The following is a 17,887-nucleotide window of genomic DNA, read 5'->3' as shown; positions in this document are numbered from 1 at the left end:
TAGAAGGAGAGGGTAAACTAATCAATGTAGGAGAAATACTTGCAGAATCACTTGTCCCTTACATATGTGTGCAGCTCCAATAAGAAATGCAGACAAGACTACAAAACAGTTGTATTATTTCTTATCCAAATGAATGAAATTACTATAAGAAAATAGAAATGGTATTCTCTTTTTACCTTTGCAAATGGTAAACAGTCTTTATCAGCTTCCTTGTCTTTTACTTCAAAATCATAAAGTGCTTTGCACTGAGGTGGAGGTTGAGGTAAAGGCTTAATAATCTGAACAAAATTGGTAGGAAAAAAGCCATGGATGCCATTGACTTCTCCATGATACCAATTTTCATCCACCTGTCGACGTAAAATGATGATGTCTCCTTTACTGAATTTAAGATCTCCAGGCTCTTTTCCCTCGTAGTTATACAATGCTTTGGCACAYGGTAACTGAGGTACACCCTAAAAAAGAAGAAAAAATAATAAACCATTAGAATTAGCTGAGCATTACTAAATAGAATTCATGTTGTATTTTTKGAAAACTATGAATGAAACTATATGAAATTGGAAAGTAAAATTTTCCACATATTTTATTGCAATGATTCTACTGATTTTACACACACATGCAGGAAGAGCTTCAGTTCCATGAGGTCTTAAGACTTGGCTGTTTCATTATGATTTTTAATACTGCGACAATGTTGCTAGACACAAATATCATACTTTAACCCTCATGTACTAATTCACTAAGCTTAAACATTAAAAAAAACAACAAAGCAAATGAACTGGAAAACAATCTGGCCACTTGAGACATSTGGCAGAAAAATGCTGCAAGAAAATATAACGTTGGAATAACAAATTTGCTGCAAGAACTCCTAGGCATTTTCTCTGCCTGATTTCCTTATTACCATGTTCACCTTATTTACATTGTGGGCAGAGAATAATAAGGATGAGGACATAACGGAGGTGTTTTCCAGCTCGAGAAACAAATCTCAATTTATTAAAAATGAGAAATTCCATCCTGGAGCAACTTTTTAAAATTCAATTATTTATTTAATACTACAGCTAATAAGAATTACTGGAAAAGACCTACTGGAGGTGTGCCTCCTTGGGTTTCCTTCATTTGATTCCTCCATAATATCTAAAAACTATAGATTAGGCATATCAGAAGGATTACAATTTAATACTGTCACTCTCCTTTAGATGCATTGAAGGTATTTTTTTTAATTGCTCAGCCTGTATCTCCAAATTTTGCAAGAGTAAGCCATAAAACTCTACAATTCTAGTGCTAGGGCTACTGCCTTCAAAACTCTCTTTTTTCCCCAAATTTAAGTACCTGAAGGGGTGTTTATGCCCTTAATGATGCAAAACAGCAGTAACCTGCATTACTAATAGAGCCTTTCCAAAGCAAAGGCAGCCTTTATAGCCACACAGACCACAGTATTTCCCATCTTTGATACCAGCCCATATGGAAAAGGCAAATTTTAATTAAATTCAATGTTGCTGATATTATTTGCAATATCTACCCCATGATATGTCTTTCCTCTCAAGTCTTCCACCAGAAAAGTCTTCACCTGCTCAGATTGTAAATTGGAGTTCCACTCGCAATATCTCAAGAGGTCATACACAACATAAGGAAGTTCTCARAAGGAATTATCACTTTGAGCCTGTCCTTTGAGCAGAGTTTCAATAATGCATGTCACATTTAACACTCAAAATTTTATCTTTCAGAATAATCCARTTTGCTTGGAAACCCTTAATTTTTGTGAATGCATATTAATAATGTCTCAAATGGATAAATAACATCTCTAAGATTAACTTGTCTAGTAATCTTGCTTCTATACCAAACAGTCAAAGGAAAACCATATGAATATACAGAGACACAGAGAAATATGACATACATATGAATACAGGAAAATCCAGATTTATTCTATTGCACCRGGGATGAATATGAAATATATTATAGTAGCAGGATCCAAGCAATTGTTTACAATTGGTGATCTCCAGAATGAAGCAAATAAGACTTTGCTTCATGATCACACTTAATTGCATCAGCACACAATGATGATACACTCTGCACAAACCTGGATATGGAAAAAGACACCAACTAGAGAATTTGTGGGCCTCAATTTAGTGAGGAGGAAATTAATGGCCACAGTAGAAGAATTTAAAAAAATACATATGTACCTATATATGTATTTATTAGTTTTATGAGCTCTTTGTGGAGTAAACAGAATGAAGGAAGCAGTAGTGTCAATGGAGTAAGAACAAGTGCAAAGAGAGAACTGGGGGGGAGAGGAAGCAAAAAGAAACACCTCTAAACAAGAGAGGAAACACTGCTTGCTTACCCCTTTCCATCACAATAACAAACAAACAAACAAACAAACAAACAAACAAACAAACAAACAAAAGGATTAAGAGCTAAGAATTACTTGACAGAAAGTGGGCCCCAAGCAATTATGGGTACTACAGTATGTAGGAGTCTTTCTTGCACTGCAGGGAACAGTTTGACTTCTCCCAGGAATCACCCATTGTCCCAGGAGAAAGCTTTCTATGTCCCCATACTGAGGAATAGCTTTTAGATCAGCTCTCTGTATGAAATGCAGTTGGGAAAAAATAGTCTTTAAAAACAAACAAAATCAAAATAAGCCAGGAACACCAGTGCAGCAGATCATGTCAAAGCGATCAAACTCATTAGTCATCATTTAATTGTTAGAACTCCATATTGCATTTACACAGTTTATCACAARGACTCCCACAAACAAATCTGCATTCAAAAGTATAAACATCTGTTTATGYTTTATAGGAAGTTCCTTTCCCAGTGTAGAGGTTGAGTTTCTGCAAAGCTTGTTTCCCACGTTAAATAGAAATGGTTCCAGTCCATAACTCCAAACAAAACAAAGTTCATCAAAATACACAGTTCCCACTTGGACTGCCAGGSATTCAAGTGAAGTAGTTAAATGACTGAGATGAGAAGTAGATGACTTTCCATCTGTCCCAGGAATAAGATGAACTGAGAAAGAGTGGGTGCAAYGGGGAGGGCTGCTTTCAGGGGTATGGGATCAAGAGCCCTCAAGCACCATCTTCACATTCCTGCTCCTCTGAGCAACCTGGAGCGGCGTCTCATGGCCGGCGCCTTCCGGGCCCTTGTGTTTAGGCAGCTTCGGCCCCCCTTGTGCCCCTCCGSCTGCTCACCAGGAGAGATGGCCATGAGGATATGCCAAGCCAGAGTTTACATTTCACTCCATGTCTCTCACTTGGCTAAACATGAAAGGAAGGCTTTGGAAAAAAAAACTTTGCAGCCTACCCTTAAGTTTGCAGCTGCCACTTACCCTGTGAGCTCTTTGAGTAAGCAACAACAACAGCAACAACAAAAACCAGACAAAAACAATTTTAGGAAATTAAAACACAAAATTTAGAAGGACTCCACACAAGATAGGTCTCTTAGAATTATTTCCTTAGTCCTTACACAAAATACTTATGCAAAAATATCTGAACTTCTAATGCGACTGCTGATAGACAAACTGTTTAATTTCATTTTTAGCTAAAGCATGGATATGCATATATTTGACATGCCAGGTTCTTTTAYAGAAAATAAAACATGATGACATCAAAACAAGAATATGACAAAAYGCATATGCACTCACATATTTGAGGCTCAAGTTCCTCAGTTTTCTTCTCCGAACCCACATATTTTATCTTAGAAACCTACAGAATGCACAATTTTGCTCTTTGGATTTATACTTTGTTTTCAGTCACCTTATTTTGAACTTCACTTTTATTTTTTTGATGGACAATATGCAACTGTATGTATTTTTTATAAACTTATGCCAAGAGAAACTTATGCCTGCACAGAAACACGAGATCTGATTTCCTTTAAAAAGCAGTTTCAGTGGCAGAAGCCCAAATGTAAATATGCTTACATTGGCACAAAACAGTGTTCATTTTGTACTTATTGCACTTGAAGAAGCAGCGTAAGCTAAAGTAGCAAAAATAGTAAATCCTCCCTCAAGRAAATTAATGGAACAGATACTGGGGCATCTGCATTTCTGTTTCTTTTGAAGCCTCCCAGACACAGTGCTGCTGGCYGTCACTCTTCCAAGCAAGCAAGGCATTCCTTGTTCTCTGGCTGCAAGATTGGGAAGTGACCTGGACTGCCGCGTGAGCCAGTTGAATTTACCCRAAATAATTATGCTGCTTTCACCTGTCTGAGGTTGTTGGACATTGAGTGTTTTGAAGAGGCCAGGAAGTAGTACTTTTTATAGAAATATTGCTTATGTTGGTAGTAAGGCAGACAACAACAGTTTTCTGAAACTGTCTACATGGACAACCAAAGCTCTATCAGCTTCCAGAAAAATACAACCCATACAGATAACTCAGCAGCTGTTTTTAGGTCTACCTTTCTTTACAGAAAATGTAAAAACTGGAAGTTGATCCATGTTGTGAGAGGATCTTTAATAATCCATTATTTGCAACTTTCTTACAAGTAAAGAAAAAAAATTATTTTCCTTCACCTACGTTTTTATTTTCTTTCCATGCAGTCCCTAAATCAAACCAAGAGTCACATCAATGACCAGGACAAGATGAGAAACTATCACCAAAAAATCTCAAATTACACAGCAATTGAAAGTACAGCAAGTCTGCAAGAGGTACTTTTTTCAGTCAACTCTTTTTTCCTTTCCCCCAAAGAACCAGTAYTGTAAGACATACTTGATTGCCACTGAAAGGTGCCTTTACATAAGGATAACATAATGCAAATATTTGCAGCCAAAACTTGTTTGCAAGGCAGATTTGGATCAAGTGAGTTCTTCATGTGTACATTCACCAGTASGTATTGGCATACCTGACATTTCCTTTTCAGACTCCTAGTCATGCAAACATTTTGAAAGACAATATTGCTTCTTTTAATCTTCTAGWCTATTCTCTTTCATATTATTGCTTTCCTGATTCAAATATTTCTATTATTTTTTATGAGTATTTTTGCTTTCTTGTCTTCTTCAGCTTTACTGAGCTGTCCAATCCCGCATGCAAGAAAATCCCTTTTCCCACTTGTATTTTTTCATGTCTCTTTCATCTCACTGGCTCCAGTAAGTAGTTTCAAGTCTTAATTTATAGCCACCTGATCTGTGTAATTCAATTTTCTTTGTTTCAGCCTCCTTTGTTCCTTCTCTGTTTGCATTTAACTTTTCATGTATTTTGAGACATAGAGCATATGAAAATACTTTACCAAAGACCTTTTTAAACTGCTTATACTAAAAGATGTGCTTCCTTAAGTAGGATTTCCTTCTGAAGGAAGGAAGCCTGTTCYCTGTGTTAAGATACAGGTATATTACTTTGGCCTGAACAATTTAAATACTCAGTTTCGCAGGGTGAGGTGATAACATTTGAAACAAAATCCTCCTGTTTCTTTTTGAGCTCCAGAACACAAAGTGTTTCCATAATCCAAGAATGTTAAAAGCTGGCTGCCTGCATTTACTTTTCTCATCTAAGAAACAAATCAAACAAGGTCAGATTTGTGCAAAGAAAGGCTGACTTGAGTGCTATTCATCTGTATCCAACTAACTTGTTAGTGGAACCATACTTCAGCCATCAGAACAATCTCAGATGACTGCAGAGGTCATCAGCAGAAATGAAGTTATTTCTCATTAAAGTGTCTTTGAGGTGCCTGCTATCTGGGTGACAAAAAAGATATTTTTATGTCAGGAAGCTGTATCAAGTTGCCAGTATACTGTAATAACCATAAAAATAAACCTTTGGTAACATTTGATATGAACTACTATTGCTCTACTGCATACAGTAAACCAGGGTTTGGGGTTTTTTTTATGTAACCGTTCACCAGATTAAAGAAGTGTGGAACATTAATGTTGGGAAGCATRTTCATTTCTACTGGTTTCCTATGATACAGTTGTACTAAATCTCATTTTTCTCCACACACATAAAGGAAATAACCAAACATCTGACTTAAAACAGTACAAAATTTGTAGTTGTTTTGAAATACTATATTCAAATATAGTTACTTTCTGTACAGYTTTTGATTTTAATAAAATAGAAGTTGAGCATCAAGAGGAAACTAGCTAGCCAGGTTCCCCTGATCAAAGAGATCAGGTTTGAAAATCAACTGTGTGTCACTTAACCATACTTACATAACAATCATCATTTTGAAGAAACATTACTTTAAGAAAAACACCAGGGTGCACAATAAAAAACAGAATCAAGCCAACATATTGTACTTTTGGAAAAGCTGAATAACTGCAATCAGTAAAAATTTTAGGATCTTGATAAATGAAGAAACAGGATTATATTTTTATTATTGCTTAATTCAGCTGAAGTTAAAAATTCTTTAGTGGACCTGCAAAGCATCCCTGCTATTAGCTAACTATTACAGAATGCGGTAAGTTTTCTCTAATGTTTGTCCATGATAAGCAACAACAGCAGTAGCTCTAGAYGTAACAGTGTGTGAAATATCAGAATATTTTTACTCATTTTCAAGGTTTCAGCCATCTAACTCAGGTTGACAAACCAAGCCCTGACTCCTTTGAGGATTTTATCAGTTAATTTTGCTTATGGTAAGAACAGCAGAAGAATTTCACAGCACAGACTCACAGAAAYCTCTATCTTATAGCAGATGGCTAACTCCTCTATTCATGTAAGCAATTCTTACGTGTTCTTTTGAGGTAAATTCACAATGATCAATTTAAAGTAGCCATTTTATTAAAGCCCTTTTTGCTTCCTCTGTCTTAACAGCTTTTAGAAGAAAACATTTTGGCAATTTTTCTTGTCTGATGTTAAGAAATAAATATAAGGTTGTTAAATATAAGTATAAGCAACTCTGCCCCATGAAGTTGTTTTGAAATTAAAAGCTGGAATATAGGAGAATGAAAGGAATTTTAAAATGTTGCCTTAAGGCCTAAGCAATAACACTAATAATATGGAAGGTTAKGAAGGGACACTTACAAAGCTTTCCAAAGGCATTTCTCCCAGCCCCTCTCTGTGTAACACCTTTACATTTGTAAATGTCTTTACAAATACATTTTTTCAATTTAAAAGTGTCTTCAGAATGCCTCTTTCTTTTCTTTGCCTAGTCAAAATGCAAAGTTCTCAGCTAGGGAGCTCCCTATGTTTGTTAAGTAAAGCAAATTCTGAACACTTTCCACTGAACTAAACTCCTAAATTAATAAAATAAGTAAGTAAAAAATAGGAAAAAGTGGAGGAGAAAATAATTACATCCTGCACACARCATGTCCCCAAATATTTTAATTGTATGGACCTGACAGATTAAAGATTGCTTCTTCCACAAGCAAACAAAACTAATTACAAGGAAACTGCTCTGCACAGGAAAAACTGAGGAGGTAACTTTCAAGATGCAGAAAAGAATGCAGGTCTGTATTGCTGTTGATTTGCATATAAAACAATTTCCTTCTGAATCTTTAAAAACCTTTTGATTAACTGTTTACTCCAAAACCTTTTTGCTTTGAAAAACCCCAGATCCATGTAAGAATCTAAACAAAACCTAAAAGTGCGCACTACATTGAGCTAGGATGTTTATATAAAATAGCCATTTCCAAAAGCAATGATTTGTTTGAAAGACCTGCTCTTATAAGCTRTTACACCAACATCACGGCTTCACGAAAAGTGCTGCTATCTCCATTGGTTTTCTCTTAGTACGTTACGACTCATGGGTATTTGATRTCTCCATCAAACTTAATTTTTCTTGTCCCAGTGCCACCACACAGCAGCATGGATCTCCTAATCTCTTTTAGCATATGAAGGTAATATGCAGCATAGGTTCATTCTATTCCACTTAGATTCTCCTAGAAGTGTAATTTCCAATACATTCTCTTTTCGAGTAGTATCACCAGTAGCTTATAAGACAGGAATACTGCATTCTACAAGAAGAAGAAAAGAGAAAAACATCCACCCCTCTTGTCAAGGACACATCTACAACTCTGAGACAGGGTAGTGGGACTTACTAGTTCTTCTCCAAACTGTACTAATTTCTGCACATCCCTGAAGAAGTCTCAGTGTGGGGTGTTAGAATATATCTAATATTGCCCAATCATATCSAATTTCTCATCATTAAAACCCCCATGAACATGAAAAGCTACAAAAGTAGTGAACACTGAGTGCTTTGGAAAGTTTTGTTGTTTCAAATTCCTCTACCCCCATAAAACYGCATAAAATTACCTCCCAGTTATTAACTTCATCTTTTTGAAGAACARTTTGGAAAATGAAAAACAGATGCAACTGATTACTGATCCACTAATGTACTTTTATTTCTTTCTTAGCCACCTTGAAAAAAGTGTCTTTATAAGACACTTTTTAAGTGATGTAGTTTTCTTTCCTTTTTTTCTCTTCTTTTTTTTTTTTTTTTTTTTCGGGGAGGGAGCAAGAAAAGAAAGTGAATCGGAAAAATGCAGCATGAAAAGAAGCAAACAAATTTTAAAATACCAGGATAAAGTATATGAAGATCAAGAGCCTAACAAACACTTAGCAAAAAAAACTTTGAAATAGTATGGCTCCAGTACTTTTCTAAGATACATATATTACTGAAGCTCAGAGTACAGAACTATATACCTAAATGCAAGATGGTACTTCTGCATTTATCAAGAAGCCTCATTTTGCATAGTTATCCAGTAAATAACTTTCATAACTACTCACTCCTATCCAAAATCTGTTACAGGAAGTGTGACAACTTTCTGGTGTCAATAATTCCTTAAATATCACTTGGGTTTTTTTGCTTGTTTATTATATAAACATAAAATCACAAAACAAGAGAAAGCCMCTCTGACTACTACAAAAATACAAACCACATCTCAGTCTTAAATTCTTCCCTAAATTCCTTCTTACATGGCTAATGCACAGCCCTCCCTTTCACTCTTCATTTTAGTTTCTACATAAACTGGAAATTACACATCTTTGGCATTCTTTTGCTGATGCCTAAATTCATGCTTATCCTTCTAATACAGTGATTTAGAATTTACTTGCCCTGTCAAAAGCCATAAATGCAATTGCGTTGACCATCAATTAATTTCCAAGCAAGATGTGTGCCATTCTGAGCTTCAATTCCAAAGCAAACAGAAATTTTCACGTAAACTCAGAATGCTCTTCTTTCCCATTAGCTTAATGGGAGGTAGCTAGAAAAGTCACAGACCTTCATGTACTCTTACACTAATAAAGTATCAATAACTGCAACTATTATAATTCCAAGTCTGCCCTACTAACCTGATAAAAACTTCAATCAGTCACCAGAAAGGAAAAAAAAAATTGCCAAAACATCCAAAAAACAACATCTTGCTCTAACCTACACAGTCAGTAGGGTGACATATCATATATGATAGCTGGTGAGATTTCTGTACCATATGTAGTAGTTAAAGGTACAAGGATATGGTCAACAGTGATTTCAGAGAAAGGAACTATCTTGCAATGCTTAGAAACACCTCCCTTCAGTTAAATACAGTCTTTTTTTTTWTTYWTTTTTTAATACATTAACACAAAGCCTCACCACATTAGAAAAAAATGAAAGGAAACCTACATAAACCCATAGGGCATTGCTAACACGTAGAAAAGAGTCCGTGATTAATGCTGTACTACCAGGCTGTGCTCTGCTAGAGTAGTGGTAACAAACTAAACTATGTCATCTGCCAGTCTTCCAAGGCTAATCGGAACACATTACCATCTTTATTTTTTTACATTAAACATAAGTTATCAATATTGAAAAAGTAGATGCATTTTAGTGACCACATATCAAATTCTCTCACAAACTGYACTTTACAACAACACTTCACATCACGTCACAAAACACATTGTTTACTTTAAAAAAAAAAAAAAAAGGTTAATCTACTTAGTGTAGAAGATTGGAACATGTAGTTTCTCAACAAACTACTGGGACAYGGGAAGCCCTTGTCCCTACTTCAGGGAGCTGATATTTTAACACAAGCATCGAAAGTTCCAGAGGGCTTACCAACAATGTAAAAATTTAAGAGTAATGCCATGTATTCTTCTAAAGGTTTTTACACTTTGAAAATGAACATTAGGAAGCTTCCCTCAATGCGACGTGCAAATGAATGTATTTACTTCTCGCACCAAGAAAAGGTGAAGGAATTCTAGATGAGAAGACATACTGAAAAACATCTGAAAAAATARATGAGAAATGAGGTTGCTAAAAGCAAAATCTTACTGAGCTTTGAAGGTGAAACGTTAGAACATGATACAGGAGGAGCAAATGACTCTGAACAAGGGAGTGACTTGGTGAGATTATTCTTGGTGAGATCAGCATGAAGAAATGTTCCTTTAATCTCTCAAATACTTTGCTGCCAAAACTTGGGCAATGGGAAAACACAGAGGTGCAAATTAAGAGGTTGCTGCATTTTTTGATGAATACCTATCAAGGTTGACAGACCTGACTTTTTATCTGAGCATGCTTTGCTTTCTACTACGATCAAGTGTTAATTTGTTCCCCAACAAAACAGTACAAGCTCTAAAATTACAACAGCCCTATTAATGGTAATTAAAACGAGAGTAACCACAGGCATCTCTCCTGTCTGAATTTGATTTTACAAATCTGAGATAGCATCTGACATTCCATTACCTTCTGAGAGCATTTTTAGGTTTATTTACCATATGCTCAGGTGSTCGTTCAAGCTTCTGAATGAACACAGCATCACCATCATACCTCCTTCTCAGGTATTTCCTGCAAATTTTTGTTGCCAGAAACTGGAGGGACTTTTGCTAAGCTTGATTTAGGACTGGTATATCATGTCCTCTTTCTTTTAAAAACTCCTGCTCTTAAAATTCATTTGGAATTAGTTTGGATACTTTAATATCCTGACTTCAAACAACTTCTTGCCTATTGCAAAGAAAAGGTGCTAATCTTAGCTGTCACTGTAGCACACACAAATATATATCCACTGCATGCACAGAGGAAATAACAAACTCTATTTGCTATTTATTCTTACTCATCTTTTGAATTTTTCATGCTTCGAAGCAGAAGATTTTTATGGTACTCTACTTGAAGCAGCTGGTTGGAATTTTGAAAACGCAACTAATCSTAGCTGAAATTATGTTTTGGGTTTTTTTAAGATAAAGTTCCTGTATGCTCTTTACTGTAACAAAAGAGACAAAAGAATGCTACATTAACATTTATCTCTTGTGTAGTTGCAAGCTGGAGTTTGCACTTCCTGGTTATTTCATCCAGTCTGTGGAAGTAGACAAACARCAAACAAGCCTTCTGTTCAGTTTAGTACTGGAACACACCTGAATTCAGAATGCCTACAGAAAGGATTAGGCTTCATCTTTCATACTTTCATAAATGATTCGTTTTTAGCATAAAAATATTAGTATAAAAATCCAAAGTGATCCACATGTCTTGAGTTATCAGGTCTGAATTGATACTGATAACTTCACATCACCACACTCCCATCTAATGTYACTGTACCTTTACAAGCCCTTCCTGAGATCTGGCTTTTTTATTCTGTACCTACATGCTCAGTGTTTCCCAATTCCTTCAGTGTCCTTCATCCCCACTTCCACCTTCCTCATGCTTCTTTTCTGCAGGGGAACTCAGTGAGGTGCTCCACACTTGGTCTGCCTGCCCTTTCTGCAAGCCTATTCTACCACCCTGGCTCTCCCTATCCCTGGAGATGAATCGGCTCTCCTGGGGCCCAGCATTACATATTGCCAGCAATATGTGACTACATCTCTATAAGCAGAGCAGAAAACCATATTCCATGTGTTTATCTTCATTAACCTTTTATTCCATTAAAAGTTGCCACTGGTTTTACAAGGCAGTTAGTAATGAAGCAAGATGATGAACTCCAAGACACCTTGGCCAGGTTTTGTCCCAAGCTGCTCAAGCCTAKACTGTCCTTCACTGTACATGAGTGCCTAATTTTTACAAAAACTATCAGCTCAAATGAAGCAAAATGTCTCAGTACTCTAACTCCACTGTCAGATGAAGGGAGAGTTGCATAAGCAATACACAAATTATAACTAGATAATTCAGGATAGACAGGAAAGGATTTTCCATTTTGCTTTTCAAYGCAATTGTTTCTCTGAAAGGTTTGTTGCGGTTTTAAGCATGACAGGTGAAAAAGGGTTAGAAATGCTAGGCAGTAGAAGGCTTACATAGCAAGGGAATAACTTGTTCACCTCTCAGTCTTTTACTGCAGAACTTGGGCCCAAGGAGCTCAAAGTTTGCCTTTGCTCACACCAGTTCTGCTCTTGTAGTCCACTTGCACTAATACCATTTTATTATCATCTGGTTACAACATCTTTTACAACAAATTGCACTGCAACACGAAAACTAGAAACATTTAAACTACTTAAATGAATGGCCTTTCAGCAACTGTGTGTTCACTATGGAAAGAAGAGGAAATTTGAAACTAACAAGTTGATCATTACTATGCTTTTGTAACATAGATTAAATCTCTATGTTTACATGTGATTTCATCAGGAAATCTTCCATAATCTTTTTTTTTTTTTTTTGTATTTGGTAGACACTGCCTATAAATGGCAATCTTTGAGTCTTACATGCACGAAGCTCCTTCTTGAGAGTAGTCCTCTATTTCAAAATACACAGCCTTTCTACTATAAGCAACATTTTAATAGCAATGCTACTCTGTCATATGCATTTTACTAAAAGCCATTCACCTCTCCCAATCACTTTGTAAAACAACATCTGAAGTATCTCTTGGACTTATACTACAATTCATGAGTCTCTATACCAATAAAAAACTAGTTTATATAAGGGTTGGGGTTTTTTTACCCTCAAGTATTTGGAAAAACTAAGGAAAGTAATTTTTTTCCATTTTGCTATGATACAAACACAAAAGAAACAATCCATCCTTTTATACAATTCAAGAAAACTGACCATTTCACTTCCATAACAAAGAGGGATTATTTGCATTTTATATTATCAACTGTTTCAGATCRGCTGATTGTTTTCATTTATGTCTTTATGCCATAAAAGAAAACATATGGTTCTATATAATGATTTTAATCAAATRGCTATATGAATGAAAATCAAGTAGTATACTCTGGTACATTTTTTTTTTTCATTTTGGAGCAGCCTTATCTTAATGTATATGAACTGTACTGCTTTTGATGAAACTAAAATGGAAGGTGTGCTCCAACAGTGGTCACTCATCCAAACATTTCCCGGAATCAGAGCAGAATTCACTSAAAGTATTACCTCTGAAGAAATAGAGACTGTGGCCACCAAGCCCTCAGCACCCACTGTTTTTCTTCTATGGATCCATTCCCACTGCAGATTACTTGCTAATATAGATCCAGCCAAAGTTTTTTCCCAGCCTAAAGAAGTCTTTAGTCCTTTGGTTGTAAAATGGGATACATGCCTTGATGTCAATGTTTTCTTTGAAATAATTAAAGCAGTTCTCACTTAAGCCAGGTTAATCTCATTAAAAATTTATTCCATGGAAGTTAACTCCCTGATATTCTTCCACTGTACAAGGTCTTCCTGCYTTTGAGACTCCACGGTAAGCAAAGTAATAACCATCTACTTACATTAACAGGGAATGCACAGAACAATTATGTTTCATAAATAAATACTCAACAACAGCTTACAAGAAGTACAACTTTCTCATTTAGATAAAAAGTATTTTAATTAMGCAAGTGCAACCATAATGCATTATTATGGGAAAGCACTGCTCTGGAGCCAAGAATTAGGAATCAGATAGGATAATGAAACGCTGACAGCTCTTTAATTCTCTCTCTTAGCTATTCATGCTACTCAACTGGTTGAGATATATTTGGAAAGCAGAATTCAGTCATCCTGCTTCAGAGTTCTCTGACTCAGACTCCACTAAGGCCTGCTGGAAGACAACTCCTGGAGCAGGACTTCCAGTTAAAGTGAAACTCCACCTCTTTTTGTCACCATGRTAGGACAGCTTGCACATTAAGGCCAATTGCTAAGGGAGTTGTTTTTGCTCAGGTCTTGTATGACACTGTAGCTTATTTATAGTGAATCAAACAGATCAACTACTCTTAAAAGAAACACAAATATCTAGTAAGAGCCCTACAAATTGCAATGACATGAATACAGTCCTCAGCTTTGTAACTCTTCCACTCAGCCCATTTGTGTGAATTGGTGCTGACACAGAAAAACTGACCTAAATCAGGCCCTGCATATTTATTCCTGTGGGTACTAAATCTGTATGTGATGAAAGAATGCTCATGTTATCTGATTGTACAAGCTTTTGTCACACATTTCCAATGATCCTGCAAGGTAAATACTCCTCAGCCACTGACTYGTGCTCAAAGTGAAACAAATTATCYTGTAAGCAACACCTTCCCTCCGTGTTTCTCCTAACTAACCTTCCTGTCAAGTTTTCTTGGCATTCCAATTTTTCTCTATTCACCCAACTCTGTTCTCTCATTTTAGGATGGCTGAGATTYAGGATTTGATGTGATCAACTGGACACAGTTTTGGAAAGTATCATATAGGAATACCAAAGTATTTCATGGCATTGTGTTCAAAATCTGCTGTCTTCAACAGCTGATTGCTGTGCCCCTGCACTGCCTGAAAGCCAGTATTTAAGGTTGTTTCTAAAGAACCTATTAAGCCTGTGATGCAGAACACTTTTTCCAGAAAGGCATTAAGTCCTTAACCGAAAACACTGACAGAGAAACAATTTATCCCTTAGTCGATTTTCATTGGCTTATCATGCCATAAAGAGTCAGATACTTCTTAATGCACTTGTGCACTCATGGCAACTTTAGTCCACTATTTACTATCACTCTTCTGATCACAAAAAGCTGTCATTTGTATTAATTTTGCTATTTCTTCTGCCACTTGCTATATGAAACTATTTCTGCTATTTTTTCTTTTTAAGCTTTGGGAAAGTAGCCCTTTTTGAATCACCAAACATATACATCAGGGGTTGCTAATATTGAACAAATTGTTCTTTTTTTATAAGCAATCAATACTTTGTCTTGAACTTCATTATGACAACCCAAAATTACTGGATTCCTGGACTAAGAAATCATAAGTCAATCATAATTTAYAAGTTTCAATACATTCTATAAAATTAAAATAAAACATCTATATTTTAGAAACTAACATTATGTTAATATAACCTATCGGATCATCAAAATAAGACTAATTCCAGTTTGAGACACTTATTCCTTGATATCACATTAAAACCTTAAGGAGGAAATATTATTCTTTTCCTTTTTAAGCTTTTTAAAAATGTATTTAAAGAGTTGACAACTAATTACATATAATCTTCCTCTTTGCTCTCATCTTCTTCTAAGACTATTTAAGCTCTTCTCACCTTTCTCAACAGATTAATTTTGCCCAAGTACAAAGTCACACTGATCCTATTTCATCATCTCTATCAGTTATGAATCCTGGGTGACAGCATCCAGACTGCAAGAATACTACAGAGAATCTCTGAAGTGCTATTCCTAAATGCATTAAAAATCCTTCCAATAAAACAAGATATTGTTTGCATCTATCTGCAGGTACCTTCAGAGAAAAAAAYGTATTCCCAACATTCCCCATACCGGAAGCAAACTCCGACAAGGTATTTGGAAATCTGGGATTTGCCAAATCAGAATGGTAACATTAATGCCTCTGCACCACCCTAAGGAAGATGTTCTCAATATCAAAGAGGAATCAAATCACATGAACACAAGTTCTGCAGCTCTGCAATATTTACATAGAAATGGCATATGAATTACACTTGTGACAATTTTCATGTGCTTTTATAATTTAGTCACATAATTCACATAAGTCACACAGACTTGTTTCTGTGACAAGTCTTTTGATTTCAGTATTTATTTCAAAATCCTAGRCTTCACAGTTACTTAAACATACATCCTGATGTATTCACACATATATTTAAAACTCTTGTAGCTCTGGAAAAAAAAAAAAGGTTTCAAAGTGTGGAAATTAAATTAAGGTTATCTCCAATTTTGAGTTTTCTTTTCTTTAAACCTGAGTCTGTAAGGCCTCCCACTACCACCCTGAATGTTTTGAGTTGCTGGAAACGAACACTAAATAGTCTTTATTTATGAGACCTGAAGTGCAAGAAGAAACCAGGCAAACAACATACTGACAAGTACCTTTCAAAGCTTTGTCTCCTCTACAGGCAACTCAAATCTTCCCTATTAGTGAAGTCTTCTCTGGATCCCTTAACAATCTGTATATAATTTAGGAAGGAAAGGCCAAAGGAATAACTTTCTGTGGTAATGATTGTAGCAGGAGTCCTTATTTACTCAAACTGTGGYACTTTCCAATTTTTTTAGTTCCCAGAATTCAACCCATAAACTTTGCAGACTGAGGAGGAAATCTAAACCCAAAAAAAAGTCACAGATTCTCTATTTAAATACAGCTTAAGATGCAAAAGCAAGGCTACTAGAGTTTTTTTCTATAATATCAATTAAAATACAAAAAAAACCCAAGAGAAATTTCTTTAATATTACATTGATTGTCAATCATAAATTCCTGGCAATTTTTTAAAAATTAGGAGTACATAAGGAGGTCTAGCTAGAAAAAAATACCCAAAATAGTATCTCAAGCATGTCTTCATTTTGTATTTAAGTTTTTAGAGAACACCAAGAAAAGTGTCTCATGGCACATTTCAGGGTACTTTCCTCATAACATGTCTCCATTTGGTTAGACATGAACATACCTGATCATCAAGCAGTACAAACAAAATTCTACCCTTCAGAAAAAGTTGATATGACACCATGGTGCTCCTAAGTATTCTGCTGTGTACATGCACCCGCTTCTGCAAACCTCATTTATCATCCACACATCAKGCAAAATACATTGCAAATTTATTACATTGCCTAAAGGAAATAAAACATATTATCTCATTATTCAAGTGTTCAACTTTAATTTCCTTTCAGTTTTTAAGTCTACATTAGCAGCTTATGTTTAGTTTAAATTTCCGGACAAACAGTAAATAATTAGCTCTACATAAAAATAGCACAGCAATATCTCCTCTGCTCCTTGCATTACGCTGTTTTCATAGTTTTCAAACTTACAGCTGGGAGCATTTAATACATCTTCCTACTTGTTTTTGCAGAGCTATACTGCTCAACTGTTTGGTGACATAAGGTTTGACTGCTGGATGTTCCAATTAAATCACTTAGATGTTATGAAAGGTCAGACATTGCCTCTCTTCTCRCTACCTTAAAAAAAATAATTCTAGGAATGTACTTACATTGTTTGACGCAAGTAAACAAATTACTATCTTAAACTGCCCTTGAAAATACACTGCTACCTAGTTACAAGTAAAATTCTCCACATGTATACAATGTAGTATAGCTTGGTTTCCTCAATTTCCTTTGCAGCAGGTGAAAGCTTCCATATGAAATACTTTTTAAGTACAAGAAAYAAAAATATTCCTTAGCACCTCAACCTATATTTCTAACATTGTCCCAAAAAGTTCCCATACTCAAATGTTTTCTGTGAAATTCAACTTGAGTCTTTGAACACTGTATAGAGGAATTTAGCACAAAAATGTATCAGAAAGAACTGCATTTTAGAATTCAGCATTGTCATCATTACAAATCAGCATATATTTTAAAAGTATGTAATTTATTTTCTTCTAAAATACTAGACAACAATAAAAAAGCCACACAACTTTGGAATCTTGTTCTCAACAGCAATGGTTATTGTTAACATCTGCTCTCAACATGAGCTAGAATATAAACCTTAATAATGTGGATGAAAATTCTAAGATCYAATATGACTTTACAGAAAAAAAATCCGATTTGTATGAAATGTTCCATGTCTGTTACGGAGCCAAAGGCAATTTTTAGCTTGGTTACATTTGAAAAGGAATCCCTGCGGTCTTGGCCAGCTCCACTCCTCTCTCTATCAAGCTGCATAAAAACAAAGAGGCCCAAAAAAAGGCAGAATGCCATATTAG

The 17,887-nt window shown here is 35.5% G+C and overlaps 1 protein-coding gene across 2 annotated transcripts in view; it reads right to left on the bottom strand.

The window, feature by feature from the left end:
- SH3RF1 (SH3 domain containing ring finger 1) overlaps positions 1-17,887 on the bottom strand; it is an 86,085-nt gene that overhangs the window by 33,108 nt on the left and 35,090 nt on the right. For both annotated transcript variants that reach the window (XM_057378297.1, XM_057378298.1), the window contains exon 3: positions 177-452. In XM_057378297.1, the coding sequence (XP_057234280.1) occupies positions 177-452 (276 nt within the window). The remainder of the gene's footprint in view (positions 1-176; positions 453-17,887) is intronic.

The sequence above is a fragment of the Malurus melanocephalus genome, unplaced genomic scaffold (genome assembly GCF_030028575.1).
Source record: "Malurus melanocephalus ecotype Western Australia unplaced genomic scaffold, MMel_1.1 scaffold_352, whole genome shotgun sequence".
In the NCBI taxonomy this organism is placed as follows: Eukaryota; Metazoa; Chordata; class Aves; order Passeriformes; family Maluridae; genus Malurus; species Malurus melanocephalus.
Note: the sequence above shows the minus strand (reverse complement) of the source record. Positions and strands in the feature narration are given on the sequence as shown.